The 23,568-nt window shown below is 39.9% G+C and overlaps 1 protein-coding gene and 1 long non-coding RNA gene across 3 annotated transcripts in view; one reads left to right on the top strand and one right to left on the bottom strand.

Annotated features, from left to right (window-relative positions):
• The window catches only part of LOC136339054 (uncharacterized), a 35,243-nt gene extending 14,919 nt beyond the window's left edge, over positions 1–20,324 (top strand). For both annotated transcript variants that reach the window (XR_010732071.1, XR_010732072.1), the window contains exon 3: positions 19,614–20,324. This is a non-coding gene — a long non-coding RNA (uncharacterized lncRNA). The remainder of the gene's footprint in view (positions 1–19,613) is intronic.
• LOC136339051 (voltage-dependent calcium channel gamma-5 subunit-like) overlaps positions 1–23,568 on the bottom strand; it is a 59,611-nt gene that overhangs the window by 32,975 nt on the left and 3,068 nt on the right. The window contains exon 2 of the mRNA XM_066281996.1: positions 20,318–20,810. Within this exon, the coding sequence (XP_066138093.1) occupies positions 20,318–20,531 (214 nt within the window). The 5' untranslated portion in view covers positions 20,532–20,810. The remainder of the gene's footprint in view (positions 1–20,317; positions 20,811–23,568) is intronic.

Genomic DNA, 23,568 nt, shown 5'->3' with positions numbered 1-23,568 from the left:
TGCGATACATCGTACCAAGGGATTCCACCCTTCGATTTAGGGTGGCTACCCAGTTAGCACCAAGAGACAGGATTGTTTCAAACGGGGCGCCTGTCGCTGAACGACGAAGTCGCCGGTCTTCGCGTCATTCTTGGACGGCCACTACCACGATGACGATTTACTGACCCTTCGTTAGACCAATCTCTCCAAGCTCTTAGCACTGTTGATGCGTTTCGATCCAATCTACGTGCAATTTCGCGGAAAGGTAAACCTGCCTCATGCGCAGCAACAATTCTTCCCCTTTCGAAGGGAGTTAACTGCATTTTGGCGCACACGAGGCATTTTGCCCTACCACACATTCAATATGGTACTAACGATAGTACCTTTATCGCTATCCGCCTGTAAAAAAATTTGCAAAAAGAACGCTCGTCACAGATAAAAAAGTAAAGAAAAACTTCATATCGCATTAAAATACGAACTTGAAATTTTTATCATTTTTTTCTCTTTACAAGTCCAAAATCATACCAAAATTTCAAATACATACCAGGTCTGTAAATATGAAACCGGAATCTTTTAATAAAAAGTATTAATTAGCTGCGCAATAATTATAAAAAATATTTTATTCGAAATATTTCCCATCGTTACATATACATTTTTCCCATCTTTCTGGAAATTTGTGGATGCCACGCAAAAAGAACTGTTGTTCTTTTGAGGCAAACCGTTCATCGAGCCATTTTTGAACTGTTTCGTAAGAGGTGAAGTGCTGTTCTGCAAGAGCGTGTCCGATCGATGCAAATAAGTGATAATCGGATGGTGCTAAGTCGGGCGAATAAGCCGCATGCGATGGTACTTCCCAATGAAATGTCCCAATCGTTTCCTTCGCCAGTTTTGCAGTGTGTGATGGTGCATTATCATAAAGCAATATCACCTTGTGTTGCAGTTCTTGATATTCTGGTCGTCTTTCACGCAAAGCTCGATGCAAGTCCATCATTTGTTGTCGGTAACGTTCAGTATTAACTGTTTCTTCAGGTTTTAGCAGCTCATAACAAATTACGCCTTTTTGATCCCACCAAACACAGAGCATCGTTTTCCGTCCGTATCGATTTGGTCTTGCTGACGATGCTGATGGTTCGCCTGGAGTTACCCATGATTTTTTACGTTTGGGATTCTCAAAATAGATCAGTTTTTCGTCACCAGTCACAATTCGATGAAGAAATGACTTTCTGTTATACCTGGTAAGCAACAATTGGCAAGTGGTTTTTCGATTTTCTTACTGTCTTTCATCGAGTTCATGTGGAACCCATTTTCCTATCTTCTGAATTTTTACCATAGCTTTACCATAGCTTTCACACGAATGGAAATGGCTTCTCGTGTCACATTTAATTGGTTCGCTAATTGTTGTTGCGTTTGAGCTTCGTCCTCATCTAACAAAGCTCGCAACTCGCCGTCTTCAAACTTTTTCGGTGGTTTTCCACGCTCTTCGTTACTGACGTCAAAATTGCCACTTTTGATTTTTTTAAACCGCTCATAGCACTGTGATTTTCCAAGGGCACGTTCACCGTAAGCTTCAACAAGCATGCGATGTGAATCTGCAGCCGTTTTTTTCAAGTGGTAACAGAAAATCAATGCTGTCGGCAAATCGTAATTTGTAGGCACAAAATTCGACATACTCAAAGCTATTGCAAACTGCACTGCAGTATTGAACCTGTATTGTTATGATTTGAAAATCATTCTCAGATGTACAGTAGGTCAAAAAAGTATTCATACACAAACATTCTGGTCCTTTTTTTATTAAGTTTCTTGTATATAAATTCCATTTATTTGCGATAAGTATTTACTAGTTCATTTTAAACCAAGTTAGTGCAAAGTGGATTTAAAAATAATAACTATGGGCCGAAGAGGAAAAGAAATCAGTGAAGATATCAAAAAGTTAATAATCAAATATCATCAGGAAGGAAAATCTTATAGAAAAATGGGAAAATCTGTTGGAATAAGCTATCCTACTATTCAGTACATAATACAAAAATATAAATCAACTGGGTCGGTGGTAAATTTAAGACGTGGTGGAAGGCCAAAACAAATAACTCAACGAAATGAAAACTACATTCTCCATCAAATTAAAAAGAATCCCAGTGTAAGCGCACCATACCTCGCTTCACAACTAGAAGAGACCACTGGACAACAAATCCATCCTGAAACTATTAGGTATCACATGGAGGGGAGGAGAATGGGATTCCATGGGAGAAGAGCAGCCAAAAAGCCGTGGATAAATAAAGTGAATAGAAAGAAAAGAGTTGCGTTCGCTTTAGAACATACTAATAAGCCAATGGAGTTTTGGAAACAAGTGATATTCTCTGATGAGAGTAAATTCAACATATTCGGATCAGATGGTGCCAAGATGGTATGGAGAAAACCTGGTGAAAGATTGAAGAAGTGCAATTTGAAAGCGACAGTTAAACATGGCGGTGGAGACATAATGATCTGGGGATGCATGGCAGCAAATGGTGTGGGTAATTGGGCTTTTATTGAAGGAAACATGGATAGATTCATGTATAAAGATATCTTGGAGGCCAATTTAAAAAACAGTGCTGAAAAGCTTGAACTAGCTGAAGGATTCTACTTCCAGCAACCGAAGCATTCATCGAAATTAGTTCAGGAATGGTTGCTATATAACACTCCTCATTTATTACAAGCACCTCCCCAATCTCCCGATCTCAATCCTATTGAGCATTTGTGGGAACATTTGGAAAGGCAGATTAGGAAAATGGAAATTTCGAGTAAAGAACAACTAAAAAATATTATTTTAAACGAATGGTCCAAAATACCTGAAAGTATTACTTGTAATTTGGTGGAATCAATGAATCGTCGTTTGCGAGTTGTGATTGATGTTAAGGGTTTCCCACAACATATTAATGATTTCATTGTATTGGTGTTTAAAGTTACATATGTTCATTTTCGATAGTGTATGAATACTTTTTTGGGCATACCTGAAGACATTTTCCTTTGATTTTCTTGTACAAAGAAACTGTTTTTTGATCATTTCTTTTTAGAAATCAGTGTAATAGTGCCTTATTTGTGTGGATTAATTATTTTCTTATCTCAATTGTTTTTAAGTTAAGAAAAAAATGTAAATAAACGTCATTCGCCTGGGTGTATGAATACTTTTTTGACCTACTGTAAATAAGAGATATTGCACCACCAGAGAATAACACGATAAGGTGGTACCTACATTGACCTCTAGGAATATTTGGAGGCAAATTCCGGTTTCGTATTTACAGACCTGGTACAATGCGTTCTTCTTGGTGTTGCGGTTTTTTTGAAAGTCAGTGTATTTTTTGGACAACCAATATACACAATCGAAGACTTCAAGGCGCGAATTCGAGCAAAATGTATTAGGTGTATACCTATGACTCCGCGTTTTTATTTCTAGTTTCATTTTCTTTGAAAAAATATATTTTTATTTAAGGAATTTTATTTCATTTTTTGCTCCGTATTACCAGCTTTCTATTTATATATGATAATTGCTATATGACCTTTTAAAACTTTTCAATTAAGGTTTAAATATGTCCAATTTTGTGCCGAATAAACATCATTTGCGGGAAGCTTTGCTCTTCCTTTTCCATCTTAAGAAAAACGCCACTGCCGCTCACCAAATGCTCGTCGAGGCTTATGGCAATGATGCTGCATCTATAAGAACTTGCCAACAATGGTTTCAGCGCTTCAAATCAGGTGATTTCGACCTCAACGACAAGGAGCGTGGTAAGCCATCGAAAAAATTTGAAGACGAAGAACTGCAGGCTTTGTTGGGCGAAGGCGCCGCGCAAACGCAAGAACAGCTCGCATCTTCCCTCGACGTCACGCAGAAAACGCTTTCGGTTCGTTTTCACGCTATGGGAAAAATTCAAAAGGAAGGAAAATGGATGCCTTATGAATTGACGAAAAGGAACAAAGAGCAACGAAAAACGACGTGTGAGATCTTGCTTGAACGTTTTCAAAGAAAGTCTTTTCTACATCGTATCTAGACCGGAAATGAAAAATAGCTTTACTTCGACAATCCAAAGAGGAAAAAATCATGGGTGAGCCCGGGTGAGCCAACAACTTCGACCGCGAAGCCAAATGTCCACGGGAAGAAGGTATTGCTCTGCATTTGGTGGGACCAGCGCAGCATACCGTATTACGAGCTTCTCCAACCTGGCGGAACAGTCACTGCCAATCGTTACGTCCAACAACTAGTGCAGTCGCGTAATCAACTCGCAGTAAGGAGGCCAGAATGGGCGGATCGACACGACAAAGTCATACTGCTTCATGACAACGCACGGCCTCATGTCGCTCAACCAGTCAAGAACACCTGGAAGGATTTCAAATGGGAAGTCTTACCGCACCCGCCACACTCGCCAGATATCGCCCCGTCGGATTATCACCTTTTCCGTTGGATGGCTCACGGTTTGGCAGAGCAGCGCTTCCAGAATCGCCAAGAAGTCCAAGAATGGCTTGACGAATGGATCGCTTCAAAACCGACGAATTTTTTTTACGATGGAATCCATAAACTGCCCAATCTCTGGGAAAATGTTGTCATTAACGATGGAAAGTATTTTTAATAAATTTATACAGTTTCAAGCAGTTGAAAATGCGTGAAAAAACGCGGAGTCATAGGTATACACCTAATACAAATGTCGCAGCGGAAGTTCTCGGTAAAGTCTTCGAGAGCACGAAGCGTCCGGTAAATCTTTGCATCGAAGGAACTGACAATATTTTCAACAATTATTTAAAAATTTTCAAAACAGTTAAACTTTTTCCGTTAGAATGTGTTCTAAAAAATAGCCTCGGTACTTAATGGAAATCTGGAAAATTGAAATACCTTCGTTCGGCTCCTTTATCGAAAATAAATTTCAACGTCACTTTGCAGCACGTGATCAAGCTGCGACCTTCTATCTCTCTTGCGTAAAATCCTACAACTGGCTAGTTATGAAATTCGAATGATCTCGCTGTAGCAGGAATCTTCGAATGTTTCGAAATAAGCATCGATCTCGAACCCGTCTCTTCATTATTGGCAAATCTCTTTCCACCGAGCCGTTTTTCCAAGTTTGGAAATACGATATAATGCGGCAGGGGGAGGGAGGGGGTGCAAATTTAGCGAATAGGGTGGGTAAGGAAAAAGTTCGAAAGCAAGCTGATTGATTTTGGTCAACGCGATGAGAGAGGTGTGGACTGGTGCGTTGTCCTGATGAAACAAGACGTTCTTTTTTGCCAAATGCGGTCGCTTTTTCCCAATTTCTTCGCTCAAGCGCTGCAATAAATTTATATAATATTCTCCGTTTATTGGTTTTCCTTTAGGAAGATAGTCAATAAAAGTGAACCCAAAAACTATCACCTTTTCTGCAGATGAAACGGTTTTCGCCCTTCTTTAGAGCTGACTCTCCCCTTCGAGTCCATTGTTGTAAATGTCCTTTCGTCTCAGGTGTAAAACGTTGGACCCATGTTTCATCCGCGGTTATGAACCGGCGCAAAAACTCGGTTTTATTCCTGTGAAATTTTGCCAGAAATTTCCTTGGAACATCCTTTCGGCGCCGTTCAATCCTGAGTAATCGCGTTACCCATTTTGCTCATAACGTTCTCATATTCAATTTTTCAGTCAAAATGCGATATGCAGCACTGCTTCAAAGGCCTATCTCCTAGTGCTGTTTTGTGAACTTTCATCGCAGTACCTAGAGTGGTTAGATCTGGAGTGTCGTCGGGTCAACCGCAGCGGGGTTCGACTTGGCCGCTCGTACGACCGTGTTCGAGTTCTGCTAATCAGTACTTTTCAGTCGTTAAAGTAGAATTAGACCCGGAGTAGAATCTAACTCTGTTTTGAAGTTGACCGGACTGAGACCTTTCAAATGAGAGTTCTTGAATCACTTATCGGCCAATTTTGTCCATGTTCATAAAATCTCCAAAAGCGTTCACTAAAAACGGCTCCAAAACAAACTGAAATCAACTTTAGACATGAACGTTTTAAGTTTAAGTCTGTTATAAAGGCAAGTCTTTGACCAAAAGAATCGCCATCTACAGGGTGTCTCGTATTAGCGGGCCAATCTGGTTACGGGAGATTCTTTATGCGAAAATAATTAGATTCTCCTTACAGCACTTTTCTTGGGCGCTTTATACTCATTACACGGGGTGTTGGACGTTAGTAAAAAAAACTTGTTCTAATTACTCGGGTGTCTTTTAACATATTTCAAAGAAATTTTGCAGTGATGGATAGTCCAATTAGGGGCACATTTTCTACGATTTAAGTTAAAAAAAATGAATAAACAATGGGGAAAATGAACGGCCGTATACACGCCCCCCCATTCCTCCAACTTTTATTTGCACGCCAATAGTGCATTTGTTTAGTTATTCAAATTAGTTGTTTCTTTATCTGAACTTCTCTATTCCTGCAAAGTTTTGATTTGCAGCTTAGTTTAGAAGGTATTTGAACTCCTTGTCACCCAATACGTGGCTTCTATTATTTATTTATCTAATTAACCACCTCAGAAAGAAGAAATTTTACAAATTGTCCATAAAAATCCGGATATTCGCACGAGAGTGATTGATTTTCAAACGAAAAATCAAGATATTAATAAATGCAACGTGTACCAAGTACCAAAATGTCAATCATGTGTGTTTTAGAACTGCATTACTGGTCAAAATTATGGCACCTTTTTAGAATTTTAAATAATTTAGTCTAAATTCAAAATAGGTTTTGAAAATATGATTCTACAATGACTGATGATAGACGTATATAACGATAAAACAACAATAATTTGTATACAAAAATAAAAAAATATATTCATTTCGACCCGGACAAAAATATAGCAACTTTTCCAAAATAATTATAAAGAGCAATAAAACTTCAACAAATTACAAAAAAATTGTTCAATAATTAATATTTTCTATAATACCCTCGCTGCTGACTACCTTCTGCACATCTTCGTGGCATTGAATTTATTAAATTATTGATGTAATTGTTATCAATACTCTTCCAGGCTTCTTGAAGTGCCTGAAATAAATCCTGTAAATTGGAATATGTATTATTCCGAATTTTATTATCCACAAATTTTCCATGGGATTCAGATCGGGAGATTGCGACGGCCAGGCCAGAACTTCTATCCTTTCCTCTCTAAACCATTCTCAAACAAGTTTCGATTTATGTTTGTGGTCATTATCTTGTTGGAAGATGCTTCTTAGTGGCATGGTTTCCTCAAGATATGGTTGTAAATGATTCCTGAGGATATCTCGGTACATGAACCGATCCATGCGACCTTCTATTTTGCGAAGCGGGCCCATACCAAAACCAGAGAAACAACCCCAAACCATAATCGAACCTCCTCCATGTTTTACGGTTGGGAAAACAAACTTTTTCTGCAACCTTGCGCCTTTGGGTCGTCTGACGTATGATGGGCCATCACTTTTAAATAAGTTAAATTTGGACTTATCGCTGCAAACTACCAATTTCCACCGTTCAGATGTCCAGTGTTGGTAATTCTGCGCGAACTGAAGTCGGGTTTTCACGTTCTTCTTAGACAGCAATGGTTTTTTCGCTGGTCGCCTACCTAAATAATCCATTTTCCACTAATCTTCTTCTTGTGGTCTTGGAACTGATATGAGCTAGGCCCGTTTCCTCTAAATGTGATTTTATATGAGTGGATGATAGAAATGGATTTTTTTGACACATTCGAATTATCCATTTATCAGTTCTTTTTGTAGTTTTCCTCGTGCGTTTTGAATTTTTTTCAGCTGCTTCACTTCCAATTTGTCTGAATTTGTAAATAATTCGAGATACAACTGACTTGGGCACACCCAAACTCTTCACAATTTCTCTTTGCCGTTCGCCACTTTCATGCCGCTCAATGATAAATTTCCTGATCTCTAATGAGATCGTTTTGCCTCGACCCATAATGAAAATCGTCGATTTAATTTCGAATATAAAACGTCTTTAAACACACAAGTTTGTTAATCAAATGAAATTTTAAAATTCCAAGAGTTGCTCTATCTTTGTCCGGTATTGAAGAAATACGTTTTGATAGTTTCTTATAGGAATTGTTGATATTTTATCTGGATGCACTATAAACATCAACGTTGTGGAAGATAAGTAATATAAAAACGTATATTGGGTTTAGCCGAATAGATACATTTCATTTAAAATTTTTTAAATTTGCTATAATTATGACCACTACTGTACGTTCTCGACATAAATAAAAAATGAAAGTCACGTATTGGGGAGCAATAAGCTGAAATATCCTCTAAAGGAAGCTGTAAATCACAATTTTACCAGAATGAAGAAGTCCAGATGAAGAAACAACTAATTTGAATAACTAAGCAAATGCACAGTTGACGCACGCAAAAAAAATTGGGGGGAAAACGTGTACGTGACCCCCTCTTTTCCCACTGCTCCTCGAAATTTTTTAACTCAAATCATAGGAAATGTGCGGCCAATCGAACTATACAGGGTGTCTCTAAAAAGTCTGTACAAAATTCTACCACAGATTTCTGAGGTCAAAACATGACGATTTAACCCAATTTACCTTAGTCCAAAAGTGGACGGTTTTCGAAATACAGGGCGTCAAAGTGAAAACAAAAAAAAGCTAAAAAATTAATTTCTTGGTTGGTAATGCTGCTATCTACACAAAATGTATCGGGTGGTTTTTGGGGATAAGAAATTAGAATCCGTTTACATTTTCGATGCACAATGTAGAGGGCGTTGTCAGCGCTCGATGAACCCTCTTTAAAAGGGCATAACTATTTCATCACCCGGTATAAAATTTATTTATGACTAAACTTGTATTTTCCTACATTTTTTAAGGAAAAAAGATCTCTTGTTAAAAATCTCTACGAGGCTTCCTTCTTGAGATATTTGAAGCTTAAAGTTCGCTGCATGTCTTGAACAATAATTTTTATGTACTACATATCTATTCTTACAGTTCGATCGAAAAAAATCAAAACTTAAAAATAGGTTACAAATTACTTGAAAACATAGATACCAAACATAAACACGAAAAAATGATACTTTTAGTAGATGTTCGAAATGACTACCATTGACTTGCATACAAAGATTAATCCGACGCAAGAAATTAAAATGTACTCTATTCATCAATTCTTCGTCGTTCATTAAAATGTTTACTGCATTTTGAATTCGTCCCCATAGTTCCTGTTCACTATTTATGGCCGTGAAGTATACCATGGACATTAGAGTCCCCCATAAAAAATAATCCATCGGAGTTAAATCCGGTGAGCGCGGTGGCCATGGTACCGGAGCATCATTTCCTCTATCTATCCATTTTCGTGGGTACTGTTGATTTAAATAGTTGCGCACGTTTATAGTAAAATGTGGCGGAGCACCGTCGTGCATAAACCACATATATTGCCGAAGTTGTAAAGGAAGATCTTCCAATAATTCTGGCAGTGTATTTTGAATATGTTCCAAATAACTTTCACCACTTAATCGGGGCGTCAAAATGACAGGACCAATAATAAAATTGCTATACAGGGTGCAATAATTATTCCTGCTCACACATTAATCTTAAATTCATGTTGACAATGTACCACCAACTGTAAGAATAGATATGTAGTACATCAAAATTATTGTTCAAGATATGCAGCGAACTTTAAGCTTCAAATATCTCAAGAAGGAAGCCTCGTAGAGATTTTTAACAAGAGACCTTTTTTCCTTAAAAAATATAGTTTGGTTATAAATAAATTTTATACCGGGTGATGAAAAAGTTATGCCCTTTTAAAGAGGGTTCATCGAGCGCTGACAACGCCCTCTACATTGTGCATCGAAAATGTAAACGGATTCTGATTTCTTATCTCCAAAAACCGCCCGATACGACATTTTGTGTAGATAGCAGCATTACCAACCAAGAAATTAATTTTTTTGCTTTTTTTCGTTTTCACTTTGACGCCCTGTATTTCGAAAACCGTCCACTTTTGGACTAAGGTAAATTGGGTTAAATCGTCATGTTTTGACCTCAGAAATCTGCGGTAGAATTTTGTACAGACCTTTTAGAGACACCCTGTGTAACACTGGAAAATTTCATTAAAATATGTTAAAAACACCTAAGTTATTGACAAAAGTAATTTTTTTATTAACTTCTACGCCCTGTGCGAGGAAGATAACGGAGCCAGAGGAAAAAATGCCATAACGAGAGTCTAATTGTTTTTGCATAAGGAGTCACGGGGTAACGAATTGACCTACTAATACGAGACACCCTGTGTATGTTACGTCGGGCACTTCCGGGATTATCCTCACATCGATAATCCTGCAAGTAGCAGTCCGTCACCGGACACGATGGAGTGTTCAAGGAAACAATTTCCAACATGGAAATCACGTAAACGATGGCAGATCCAGAGTTGGTTAGATGAGAGAAAAGTTGCGTAATCAACTGAGCAGTTGCACCGTGCAAACACACCAACAGAGTCGTTTTTGGTTTTTCATTTACTGGAAAGTTGGGGTTTGGCCAACCCGGATTCGGCCGGGGGCAACGCGAATTTCCGGATAAAAAAGAATCACCTCTACGGCACGGCAAACTCAACAAAGATTCCCTCACATAATGAAATCTTTATGGAAATCCGGTTGAGACATTTAAATTAAGGTAGACGATTTATTGATGAGATTCAATTCATTTATGTTTCTTACGGAACGAGTAGGAGACTTCCGCTTATAGCCACCATTAGCATTTCACACTGCGGGAAAGAGGGCAAAGAAACGCTGATTGGTTTGGCATCTCATTTCAGGTTTGTTATCTCTGTGCTCGATCCATCAAAGCCACTCCAATGGGATTCTTGGATGGAGTGCTGTGCACTTTTCTCAAGTAGATACAATAAATCTTACATTCCGGTTCAAATTGAATTGAATTAGTGTTGGTTTCAGTTGTTCTAGACCGATATAAGGGCGGGATTGTGTACCCCAGGTGTTGATTACGGCTGCAGGGAAACGTATTTCGACAATGCAACGAGCCCTATTGAATTAAAGGAGAAATATACGGCTTTAATGTTGCTATTATTGTGTTTGGAAATTCTTGGCGTCGATCGCTCTAATACTATGAAGGAGACGTGCTGGGAAACCTATAGAAACTGTAAATGAATAAAAGCTTCTAGTGGTTTGTTCGGTGGTCGGGACGTATTCCCACGTTCTAGTAGGCTGCAATCAAAATTCTTCATTAAAAAAAAAAAAAATCGAAAGGTATGCCCTGAAGCGGTAGGCCGTGTTTCCACGTACTCTACTGCATAGTTTGTAGTTCGAAACTTTGCATGTGCATCGAATTAGGTGGCACGTACGTATCTAGGGTGTGTGGGGGGAACTTAATATTAAAATAACAAGGACAAAGATATGGTATGCAGATCTTGTGCACACTAAACCAACAGGTCAAAATCGATAACGGGAGTGTATACGGGTTGAATAAAGATGGTGGTATGGACGTATGTCGCCGAGTTGGTTATTTGCTACAACTCTAGCACGATCAGAGGCGTGACGATACATGTTAATGATTTCAGTGCGTCTCGTTTAACTATAAACAGTTTTCGTGATTTAGATTTTATTTGTATTGTGTTTAGTGCATAAATTAGTAATTTCTCATGTCCTGGCAGCCCTGGCCTCTCGATATTGGTTTACCGTTTAAAACGATGCTCAGTACCGATCGATTCGTTCGGAGAACGTTAAGGGCATCAGTCAGTTCCGGGTAAATAATACGTAAAGATTAACGCACGTTTTAATTTTTATCTCTGTTTCTTACCGAGATAGTTTTAACAGTTTTCGTAGCCCCGAAGGCAATGGAATCGACATTAACCTTAATATCGATATCGAGACTGATTCCACCCATTCCTTTGTTGCTCCTTCTCGAAGGCATATTGAAACTTACGCGGTCCTTCTTCCACTTGCGCAAATCCTATTGCTCCACTCGAACTGGTTGTACCTGTGTGTTCTGCTGTACTGGGAAAAGTCGTCGTATGTGTCGAGTTATTACGGAAAATGTAGCGAAAGGCGACTCGGTCCTCGGTATCAGCAGGTCCTCCTTCTTTTCTCTCTGCGTTTCGGAAAATAGACAATTTTTCCGAGCGATGGGTCCTGTTCCCACGCCCTCGCCCCCGAAACTTGGGCGCCCTTCCGGAATGTAGTCTTCGTAACGTCTTTCGGCCATTTTAACTCTATTTTCGTGCGATTGCACCTATTACAAATAGCCAATTTCCCTTCCTGAAAATACCCACAAAAAAGGTGACATTTACCAGAAAATAGTCGCGTGGCCACGGGCCTTGTTATCCGGGGTTAATCCATATTCATGGAAAATGGGAAAGCGTAGAGGTAATTAGAGAAGTCAGTTGACGCTCCGGCCGGGACTCTTTCATTTTCCAAATGAGATGGCCCTTTTAGAATGCTGCCGGGTAATACATTTTAAATGGGGTTTAAAGTGGATAAAGTGGACTATTGCGCAAGTAATGCATTGTTGCTCGATTTGGGGAAAATGGCAAAAAAAAACTGCCAGCTATCAGTATTACAAATGGGGCAGTTCATATGCCCGACTGTCAAATGGAAAATTAATTGATTTTGTTAATATTTATCGCCATTCGGATATTATATCCGTCGTACCGGAGATTTACACGAAATTGGCGAAACGGATTAATCGAACGGTTTTACAGATGCGTTACGATTATATGATGGAGAATGTATATGGTGAAACATCTATAGTTTCGGGCCTTGGACCCGGAAAAAAATTTCAAACAAACATCGAGAGTGAAATAAACGCGCCGAAAGGGGCGGCACTCTCGGAGCTTCCAAATTTGATCCAATTTCGTTTGGAGCACATTCTCATTTGTAATGATAATTTATCAAAGAAAATTCCCGTTTCTGTTACTTTCGAGGGGAAATTTCATTGACAGGCGGATGATATTATCCCTCGAAGACGCGTTTGAGGGATTTCCCGGGGAATTCGCATTTGCGACTGAAAACTCGAAGAAATAACGATAAATAATTAACTAATTTGCTGGAGCTAATTTGCCGACGTTCTGTTCGGATAAACCCCCCAGAAAAGGAACAAACGCTAAGCGGAATAGTATTTTAATCCAAATTCTGAATTTACTTTAGCCGGGCTGAAACTATGAAACAGTAATAAATTCCTTTTAAATTCCATCTGAAGTTAATGGCTCGGCATGCCGGCTTTTCGACCGAAATAAAATTAATTAAACGAAACAAGTGAAATTGTCCGGTACCCCCGTGTTTAAATTCGTTTCGGCTCATTTATTTGCTGTAACGAATTTTTTCATTTCCATTTCTTATGTAATGGCACTTTATTCACACGCCATCACAACCGCAAATCTTCGGTCTTTAAATGCCCTGAGGACCCTTCGGTTCTCCTCGACAACGACGCGCCCTCGGGATTAGAAAAACAAATATCCCGTTTTCCGTTTGTTTAACTCCTTCTCGTCCCTGTATTTGAATAAAATCATTAGGTGGGTCGTAATCGTATTCCCAGCTGAATCGCTCATACTCAGCAGAATCTCAAACACATGAGAATTCATATAATACCATCTCACGTGTGTTTGCTCTCTCTCTATTCGGATTTATGGATAATGTTTGCCGTGACAAAAGTGCTCCGGGGACGATTTAATCTTGTGCTTTATTTTAAAAAAAATTGCATCTTATTCGCTGGAGAACAAAAAAAAAAAAAAAAGGAGGGGAAAACCCCATTTTCTCGCCCAGCTGCATTCCCGACTCGCAACATTAGAACAAAGGCAATTTATTTCCGGCTCCTTTTACCTTAGCAACACCTAGTTTTCCTGTTGCCTTCGGATCAAATAATTAATTATAAAGTGCAGTGATCCCGAAATGAAAAGGCCGTGAACAATAAGGCCGTTGTAGTAACAGTAAAAGTAAATTAAGAAGGGAATAATGGAATAAAATGCCATTTGGGTGGATTGCGATTGTTTGTCGCCGCTCGATACAACTGGAATTGGAAAGGAACTCTTATTGCCTGGCAGTTTTTAATCTCGTTCTTTCCGAGTATATGGGAAATAAGCGGTTTTACATAGTCGCCAATATCGCTGACGACAACTTTCGAATGGTCCATTAAGGTAAATTATTGTATTCCATTTGTCTGTTAATATGGCGCAGGAATAGGGGAAGATCATTCGAAAATATGCGCTTTATGGCAAATGACTTCTACGGAATTTTCATTTTGCAGAATCCCTGAATCGTCGGAAATTTTGAAAAATATCGCTGTTGGCAACTTGGGAATGGCCCAGGCTTAAGCCCTCTACGTGCGTCAGCTTTATTTCTACGTAACATACGAGGACAGTCCCAAAAGTGCCCAATCTATCATTTGAATTAATAAAAAAAAAAAAAGAAGTGGTCGAAAAGTGCTGCATTATTTTCCAATGCAATCCTTCGAGATTGACGCATTTTTTCTAGAGGTGTCTTCTACACCCTGTTTATGGCAAGAAGCTTCGACTGTTTCAAAATAGGCATCAGCCTCAAACTCTACCTCTCCATTATTGGCAAATCTCTCTCGACCAAACTATTTTTCCGATTTGGAAATAGGAAATACTCCGAGGGAGCTAAATCTGGTGAATAGGGTGGGTGAGGAGGAAGTTTCGAAACTAAGTTGATGGATTTTGGCCATCGCGATGACGGATATGTGTGCTGGTGTTTTCTCATAATGAAACAAATTTTCTTTTTCGCCAAATGTGGTCGCTCTTTCCTAATTTCTTCGCTCAAGCGCTGCAATAAATTTATATACAGGGTGTTCCCTAACTACGTGTAAAAAATTTAAAGGCGTAATCCTCGACTGATTTTGAGTCGAAAATGTCTAATAAACATACGTCCGCAAATGCCTTGTTTCCAAGATACAGGGTGTTGAAATGTGACAAGAAAAAGAGATTTTATTTCCAAAATGACGCAATTTGGGTGTTTGAATTTTAGAAAAGACAATTCCGGGGGTTCCGGGGTTTTCTTCAATACGTCTTAAGATTTCTTCCTCCACTTCTGGTGTTCGACGTGTTATTGGCTGTCCTCCTCCTGGAGTTTTCATAAGAGATCCTGTATGACAAAGACGTTGAAAGAGGTTTTTAAAGGTTTGGTGGTGGGGAGCTTGGTGGTTTGGAAACCTTTCCATGTAAATGCGCCTCGCTGCCAAACACTTACCATCAGCAATGCCGTAAACAAAAACCATATTGGCCATTTCTTGATTAGTGTAATTAGGCATTTAAAAAATGTTCAAAACTCAGGTATAATCTGATTTTTGGGACACAACACTAAATTCTTTCCCTTTAGAGAGTAAAACACCAAAATAACACTGACTATCTTGTTTATAGTAGTGGAAGTAGCAAAAAAAACTAACAATAAACAAGTTAGTAAATACCACCAAACCTTTAGAAACTTTTAAAACCTTTTTCAACGTCTTTCAGTCAACACACCCTGTATCTTGGAAATAAGGCATTTGCGGACATATGTTTATTAGACATTTTCGACTCAAAATCAGTCGAGGATTACGCCTTTAAATTTTTTACACGTAGTTAGGAAACACCCTGTATATAATATTCTCCGTTCATTGGTTTTCCTTTACGGAGACGGGCAGTAAAAATTATCCAAGACACTGACGCCATCACCTTTCCTGCAAATGAAACGATTTTTACCGCCTTTGGAGCTGATTCCCCCTTTGAGTCTATTGTTTTGACTGCTCTTTCCTCTCAGGTGTGAAATGATGGACACATGTTTTATCCATGATTCTGAATCGACGCAAAAACTCGGTTTTATTGCTGCGAAACATTATCAAACACTACCTTGAAACATCGTCACAGCGTTATTTTTCGTTCAATTGTGAGTAATCGCGGCATCCATCTTGCGCATGACGTTCTCATATCCGAATGTACGGTCAAAATGTCACGTACAATACTTACTAAAATGCATGTATCTTCCGATACAGTTTTGTGGACTTTCACCACAATATCTGTAGTGGACAGATCTGGAGCGTCGTTGGGACGACCATTGCGGGGTTCGTCTTGGCAATTGGTACGACCGCGTTTATACTTGGTCACTCCATATTTTGCAGTTGTTAATGAAGGACTAGATGTCCTCAGAGTGGAATCTACCTCCGCTGCGATGTTGGATGGACTAAGACTTTCCAACTAGAAGTATTGAATCACGTATCGACAACCAATTTTTTCCACGTTCAAAGAATCTCTAAAAGCGTTCGCTAAAAACGACTCGCAACTGAACACAAATCAACGGAGTACCTTCAAACTTTAGACATGAGTGTTTGAAGGTTAGATCTTTGTAATATATACAAACTTTTAACCAAAAAACCACTATCGATTTATCACATCGTGTACTTCTGGGGCCGTCCTCGTAATGAGGCAAGATTATTCAAGAACATGCGCTTGAGTTCCCGCTATATCAGTCTTTAGATATAAAAATAAAACACATCTCAACATGATATCGGCACCTCGCAAACTAAAAGGATATTACAATCTCGATTTTAAGGACAGGAATTTCGGTTAATTGAAAAGTTAGCAGTTCGGTTAAATTGAGCAAATGTTAGATAATGTAAAGCCCCACGAACAGCCGTTCAGAAATTTCATAAATTCCGACCGCTTTAAAAAGTGTCGAAACGATTTTATCTTTCCTGGATACAACAGGGGAGAGTAAGTGTAACAGCGATCAGGGACCCGGCTACGTCTTCTCCATGGGTCAACCCCTTCCCTAGCAAGGAAAGGTGTGGAGAACCGATGAAGCCCGAGGATGAGGTGAAATCCCAATCCATCCTTCAATGGCAGAAGTCCTAAATTTATTTCCGATAAAAAAATATATATTTTCAATTAAGCCCGGAAGGATGCGGCAAACGCTCCTTACCTTGACCTGTTAAACTTACCATAAATTAATCAAGTACATTTCTGATAAGCTAGTCTGGAAAACAGGAAACTCACCAAATGCAACAAAAAAATCCTCAAAATTTAGCGATTCTTTTTAAATATCTCATAAATAAATTAACTTCTTGAAGCGTCGTTTCGGGCCCTCTCTTTAGAGGCCCTTTCAAAGTGGCGAGAACAGGTATTAAAGTGACCGAATCTCAACAACCAATTGAAGTGTTACGGCACAGTGTGTGAGAGCGTACACTTTATTATTTTTTCTAATAAAAACACTGAAACTCCATCTATGGAGCAGAGTTCAATGGGGAAACCTTTATTAATTTGTTTTCATTAATTTTTCAATAGGTAACGTAAATGTAAATATTTATCAATATCGAAAAGCCATTACATATTAATTAATATCGGAGTTGGTCCTCTGTTTTGTCCGGGAGTAAAAAAGGTGTTTCAGGAAAGTTGGGTGAATACGCATCAGCGAAGGAGTAAAATTAGAAAAAATCGAAAGTGGGAAGATTAACCTGAAACTCTCTAAAATCATTATTCTCGTCTTGCATAAATATTGTTCGCACGATTCGCGTCATAGGAAAGATAATTGGATATCCAGGGTCGAAGTTTAACCCCAGGACTTTAGAAGCGGATTTGCATAAAGGTGTTGCGGTCGAGGTGTAAACAATATGGTTCACGATGCCCCCGTATTTCCTACCATGTTTTGCTGTAGAGGCAAAGAGGGGACCTAAATCCTCTTCCCTGCAGTAAACCTTGAATAATAGCTTGTCGATTGAAAATGAACGAACTGCAGAAATTTATGGGGGAAGTTGTGCATAGGTACTCAATCTTCTAATACACAAAACTTTTATCTATATTTACATAATACCTGAGATTTAGTCCTATTAGAAGTTTCCACTACTGCTAAATTACCTCTAAAACAGTATTGCTCCCTCTCAATCATCCCCCAATTCGCTCTTTCCAAATTCCCAATTCATCTCAAACATATCGATTACGTGTTTACATTGCCCGAACACCGAAAGAGCGATAATTTCTTTCACCCCTCGGATTTATTGTATGTAAATTTTCCCTTCTCCCTGGAGTATCTTCACAATAGAGTGATTTATTTATATGGCAAGGAGTTGCAGTTTCTTTTCGTCTTATTCGAGTCGGGAGTATATTAGCTGAGGCGGAACATTGGAGCCTTACTTATTTTATGCTGTACCCGCCTCAGGTGCATCGAAGTTTTAAGATGAAGTGGCCTTTTAAATACGAAAACAATAACAAAAAACAAAACTTCACGCAATATGAATCAGCGTTTGAACGAACTTAGCGAAAGTTCCCCGTATATATCAATGTATTTTGTGTTGCCGGGTGTGGGAGCTCGTGGCTTGCACGACCAGGATGGACTTATGCAAAAGTATAAGCACCGAAACGAGGTCGACACTGCGGCTTGAAAATATACCCGGGATGTTTCATAACTTTGATTTCGCATTAACACGCCAATACGGCGGAATCAATACGAAAATTTAGCCTTTTGGTCTTGAAACGGTGCAAGTGAATGGAAACAGCCGAGCTTAATGAGTTTAAGTGAAAAAGCTGACGCACTATCGACAGTACACCTATTCGCCCTTCAGAAACCAAAAGAGGCCGTTTGATTTATGACACCCCGGATTTCAATTTTAAATTTCCTCTCGCTAGAACAAGCGATTTTCAACTAAGCGTCTAATACAGTTATTCTTAGCGCACTTTTTCTCCTCTGACATGTAAGAGCCTTTCAATTCCAGCAGCAGCGAGCGGAGGTTATTATCTGCTAGGCGTTATAGATGTTTGCCATCTAGAAATTTACGATTCTATTGCTAGAGCTGAACGACGGCATAAATTTAAACTCGATGGCGTGATTTCAATTCGAAGTTAAGCATTCGGGAACAATTCCTCCTTCCCGGCCAATTATGGAACAAGCATCTGTAAATAGTATCGGCCCGGATCTCTGGCACGAACTTAACAAAAAGTGGAAATACAAATAACGATTTATTCCGGCTCAGCAGCCAATTCTGCTTCAGGGCTGGAAAGCGTGATACGATAAAAAACAGTTTTTTAAACGGCCGCCGCAAAAACGAGATCGGAAGAAAAACCGGGCTGGGCGTGTCTAAGTTTCCGGAGGCTGTTTGATTTATGACGGTGCGAATTTCAATTTTAAATTCACCAGAGCCATGGCCCCACGGGTGCATCGACTAACTGTCTAATAAACTGCGCTGTAGAGGCCAAGTGAAACAACCGCCATTTTCCACTGTTTTGTCGAAAACTTTGAGCACCTCTTGACGATATGGTGGATGCGCGCATTATTGCATATAATTTTCCTTAAAACTTCCAAAAGGCGGAGGTGTGCATTCTAAGATTAAAACCACTGGCGTGCGTTGTCGCGCGGCTCTGGGGGGAAATTTTTCGGAATCATGAAAAACTAATTTTTCTACAAGACTCAAATTCATTCGGAAATAGTGTGTTAAATTCTAAGTTCTTGGGAATTCTAAAAGTAAACCGATCGTCGATTAAGCTGGAAAGTGCCGACACCGGGGGGAATAACGGCATATTTGTTTCGCAAACTTTGCGTAATCAACCTGACAAAGCTTTTTCCCAGTTCGCCCACTGGAACTTTGTTTCGAAAATATTAACTGTTTAAACTTCTTTTCTCGGCAAACTGTCTCGAGTAAATTTATAAGCGAGCAAGAACAAGAAAAAGCTATTTTGCATAATGCGCTTTTATGTTCTTTCAGGAGTCTTAGCCGAGGTATTAAAAAAGAAATGGGGTTGCGGCGGAGGAGAGACAAGAACAGAGGGAAGTGCAAACCCGACCCAACCGGTGGCCATCCGCAAAATAGATCGACAACACATAAATCAAGCGATTTCGTTGTTCGAGAAAGTTCCCATTCTCGTCCTCACAACTGCGATAAAAGTGGTATAAATTTCTAGATAATACAGAAAGACGACAGATCCATTATCCATCAAAACAGAGCAGAGATATTTCCATGTGGAGAAGATAATGAGTGGTATCGAGGTTCCCTGCAGTTTTCGGGAAAGGTGTTTTCGGGCCGGGTTATAGTGGTCTCTGGACGCACATTACATTTGGGATAATGAGAATCCCGGAATCGAGACCTATCCCACAGGAATTTACGCCGCTAGATTTGCATGGAGAGAATTTGCGGTCGTGTTGAAAGGTTGCGGCTTGTCACTGACACGTGATGAGTTATGTGTTGGGAATACAACTGCAGGTTTATGCCGGCAATCAGAAATTAACCGAACTGATAAAATCGATTGCGAAACACGTTAAATAATAATAATTCCCAAACTATATGCGTAAATCAGCTAACAAAACACTGGAACTCGCTCTGAGGGCCGCTCGCTTCTTGTTGCGAAAATCGTTACATCCACCGCCTAATCTTAATGTTAGTTCGTAAATAGTTTTAGAGCATTTACTTACATATGGTGCTGTTAATCTTGCGAATGGTCGGACACACCCTCCAGAGGCCTATTCGGAAAGTGACGCTGGTCCTCAGAGGTGCCTTGTCCAGGGGGATGGGCTCCGTCGTGTATATCCAGGAACCACTCACGAAAGCCACTAATAAGGTGCATAGGGCCAGAAGCCCCAAGAAAAATCCCAGTCTCGAGACGCCACTTTTTTGTTTACAACACATAACTCGTTGATTAGTCGCAGAAGGTCCAATCCATTCTTATTAGTTGTACTTCAGTTGAGGTTCCTAGCTACAACCCGTTGAGACAGCCGGGGATCATATTTCCTTCTCTGGCTGCGAATAACACAAGAAAGCTCTTAGATAATTTTCTTTTGAAGAAATAGTGGCTCTTTCCTATCCGAGTTATTTTAATCCTCACGTAGGGCCGGTATATCATGCGTCAGGGCAGCTCATTTTCCACATCCTCCTTGGGCCATTTTTTCTGCTTTCCCAGTCCAACATCTGAAAAGAGAAATGGCGTATTAGAATTTGTTGGGAAAGATGAATGGTGGCAACAGGTTCATCACCAAATCCCCCTTTGATGTATTAGCCAAACAACTTCCCCTCTGCAGGGAAGTTCAAATTAGAAAACTTCAGTTGCGATTTATTAATTCCACGGTACACGCGCCCCGATATTTCAAACGGGCAACTATAAACTGTCGCCTGCCATCCAAAGTTAGATTAATATAAGATTAGTTCGAAAGTTGCGACGGGGCAACATTTATTAAATAATTTTGTTTATGGCCGAGGTCGAAGAATATAACCTCCCTCCCGAGAAATTTCAGTTATTTTATTACCGGGGAACTTTAGGAGCTCGAGCCGAGGTAGAGGAGTACGTCAAATCGTAAGTTTCTTTGGGCGAACCTGCAGGGATAAAGGGCTTTAAGCAAAGAAATTCGTTCTTCTTCGCGTTTATCATGAATTATTAAGTTTGGAAATCATCGCCTAGTGAAGACGCAAATTGTTCGAAAACACATAGGGTTAGCTCGGGGGAGGGGTGCGGGTGGGGGGAGGAGGGGGGAGGGGGGGTGCATCAGGGAGTTGCTCCTCGCCATCGTCAAAAATTGAGGTTGCGGAAGTTGTCCGGGACAATCTCGTCCTCAAGAAGATGCGTACACCGTCGCATGAGAATAAACCCGTTCGACCGGACATGCACAGTTTTGCCGATTATTTTGACCGAAAGTGTTTGGAGAGTACCAATTTTGGTTTTAACCAACGCGAATTACTTTAAATGTTTCTTGAGACAAGCAATGCTCCATTCGCAAATCGTAAAGTAGCTACATGACTAGAATTGCTGGCGATGAGCGGTTGTCTGCGATGTTATCGATTATTCGCGCCTTGAAGGATGATCCTGAGAAGATTAGGGCTCATTACAACTTTGTGTCTGATTTCAGATCTGCATTTAATTAACTCGAGCACCCCGAAGACAGGTTTCGATCCTATTGAATCCCGTCATTTCGCTTCATTGCGTGTCAAACAAGCTCAGGCAGAAATGGGAAATGTGAACGGCACGTGTGTCGGGCCTGTAGGAAAATATCCTCGCAGCGCCATCTGCCGTGTCCTTTTTACTCCATCTCGGCCAAATTTTCGCGTGTAAGCTTAGAGGACCAGGGAGTTCCCCAAGGTAGCATATTGGGTCCGTTACTTTTTACGATATTTCAGTTTTTGGCTCAAGTAATACCGCTGTAGCTCCTCTGGCACTATTGACAGTATCACTTTTCAGCTTTCATTTCCTTCCGCTTTTCCCGTGTTCTCCATTTTAACTTTTATACTTCGTCGACAAGATTGCTTTGACAGTAAAGCATTCTCTCTTATGCACATGATGCGAATTCCCGAAATTGGCGTTTCCACCCTTTCGCCATCGTAAAAGGGTCGGAGTGCGTTTTAAAAACCCACACAAGAGCGAATGTCGCGCTTTAAACCCGAAAACTGATATGTTCCTCAAAGTTGTGTTTCCATGGAAACAAGCCATACATGACGGGCTCGGTTCTCTTCCCACGAGGTATTACATTTTACTTCGGGGACAGCGGTATCGAATATCGCGTACATTATAGGTATAAGCACCCTCCTTCGGTGGAAATCCGAGCATTACGCAACAAATGGTAAATTTCCATGCCGAGATGGGAAACAGATGGAGGAGAAAAATCAGAGAGTATCAAGCGCAATAATAATTCCGGTGGGAGCAGGGGATAATATAAGCGTAAAAGTTTATGCAACTTTATACCTCGGGCAAGTTAGAACGGGATGTCGTGGGTGATATGAATACAAAGTCGAAATTACCGGAACCTATATTTTCGCAACTGGCTGCGATGGATGGGAATGGCTTTGTTAGCAGGTAGTAGCTTGTTAAGTCCCAGTTCAAGTCGTTTCGGGCAGTCATTGTCGTAAATAATAACAATATTTTGGAGTGGATGAAAAAAGGACGCGGGTGAAGTTTTATTACGGTCGTTTCAGCATCAGGACAACAAAAAGGACAGACAGTTTAAAGAATGCCAGAAAATGGCATCCGGCAGGCAATTGTGTCACTGTTTAGATTAAATTCTTTTTTCGCTCCGAATTTCATTATTCCCGGGTATGATATCGGGACGCGTTTTAGTTTTTCAAATGATATTGGTAAAAGACCGGGAACGAGGAAATTTAGTGGAAAATCGGGCAATTTACCAGTCAAATTGTGTACTTTTTCGACAGTTCCGGTGCATGTTAAAAAAATAATTCAACAAAAGTTTCTAGGTCTCGTGGTACTCTCTAACACGTCTCGATCCGGTGGTAATGCAAAATAGCGTTGTAGCCTCAGCTGATCAATTACACGTGCAATGTGCCCCGAATATCCTTTAAGAGTCCTCGGGAACATCAAATGAGCCCGACTCCCGGAAAGGGATTTCTATTTGCTCCCCTCATAGATCTGCAGTTATTTCCCTATATCTGACAGGAGGAGCGTTTTATATTTATTTATGAGGCATTCAGCCCGAATATATGCTCGGCAATAAAGTGTCCTTAATTTTGTAAGCGATGGTCGAAACGGCGTGTAATCGATTCCCAATGCAGATTTTCTGGATATGCTCCCAAGGGGGATTTTGTTCGGTCTGTTGCTTGGCCAGAAGCCTGGTTTACTTTAAATTCAGTTCTTATTTCGTGCGCAAATTTTAATAATTCGGGGCGTTTTTTCTTGAAGTTTCACACCCAAATTTCTCCCAAAAATCAGGCCTTAATCACTGGATTT

The sequence above is a fragment of the Euwallacea fornicatus genome, chromosome 5 (genome assembly GCF_040115645.1).
Source record: "Euwallacea fornicatus isolate EFF26 chromosome 5, ASM4011564v1, whole genome shotgun sequence".
Lineage (NCBI taxonomy): Eukaryota > Metazoa > Arthropoda > Insecta > Coleoptera > Curculionidae > Euwallacea > Euwallacea fornicatus.
This window is presented reverse-complemented; position numbering and strand designations above follow the sequence as displayed.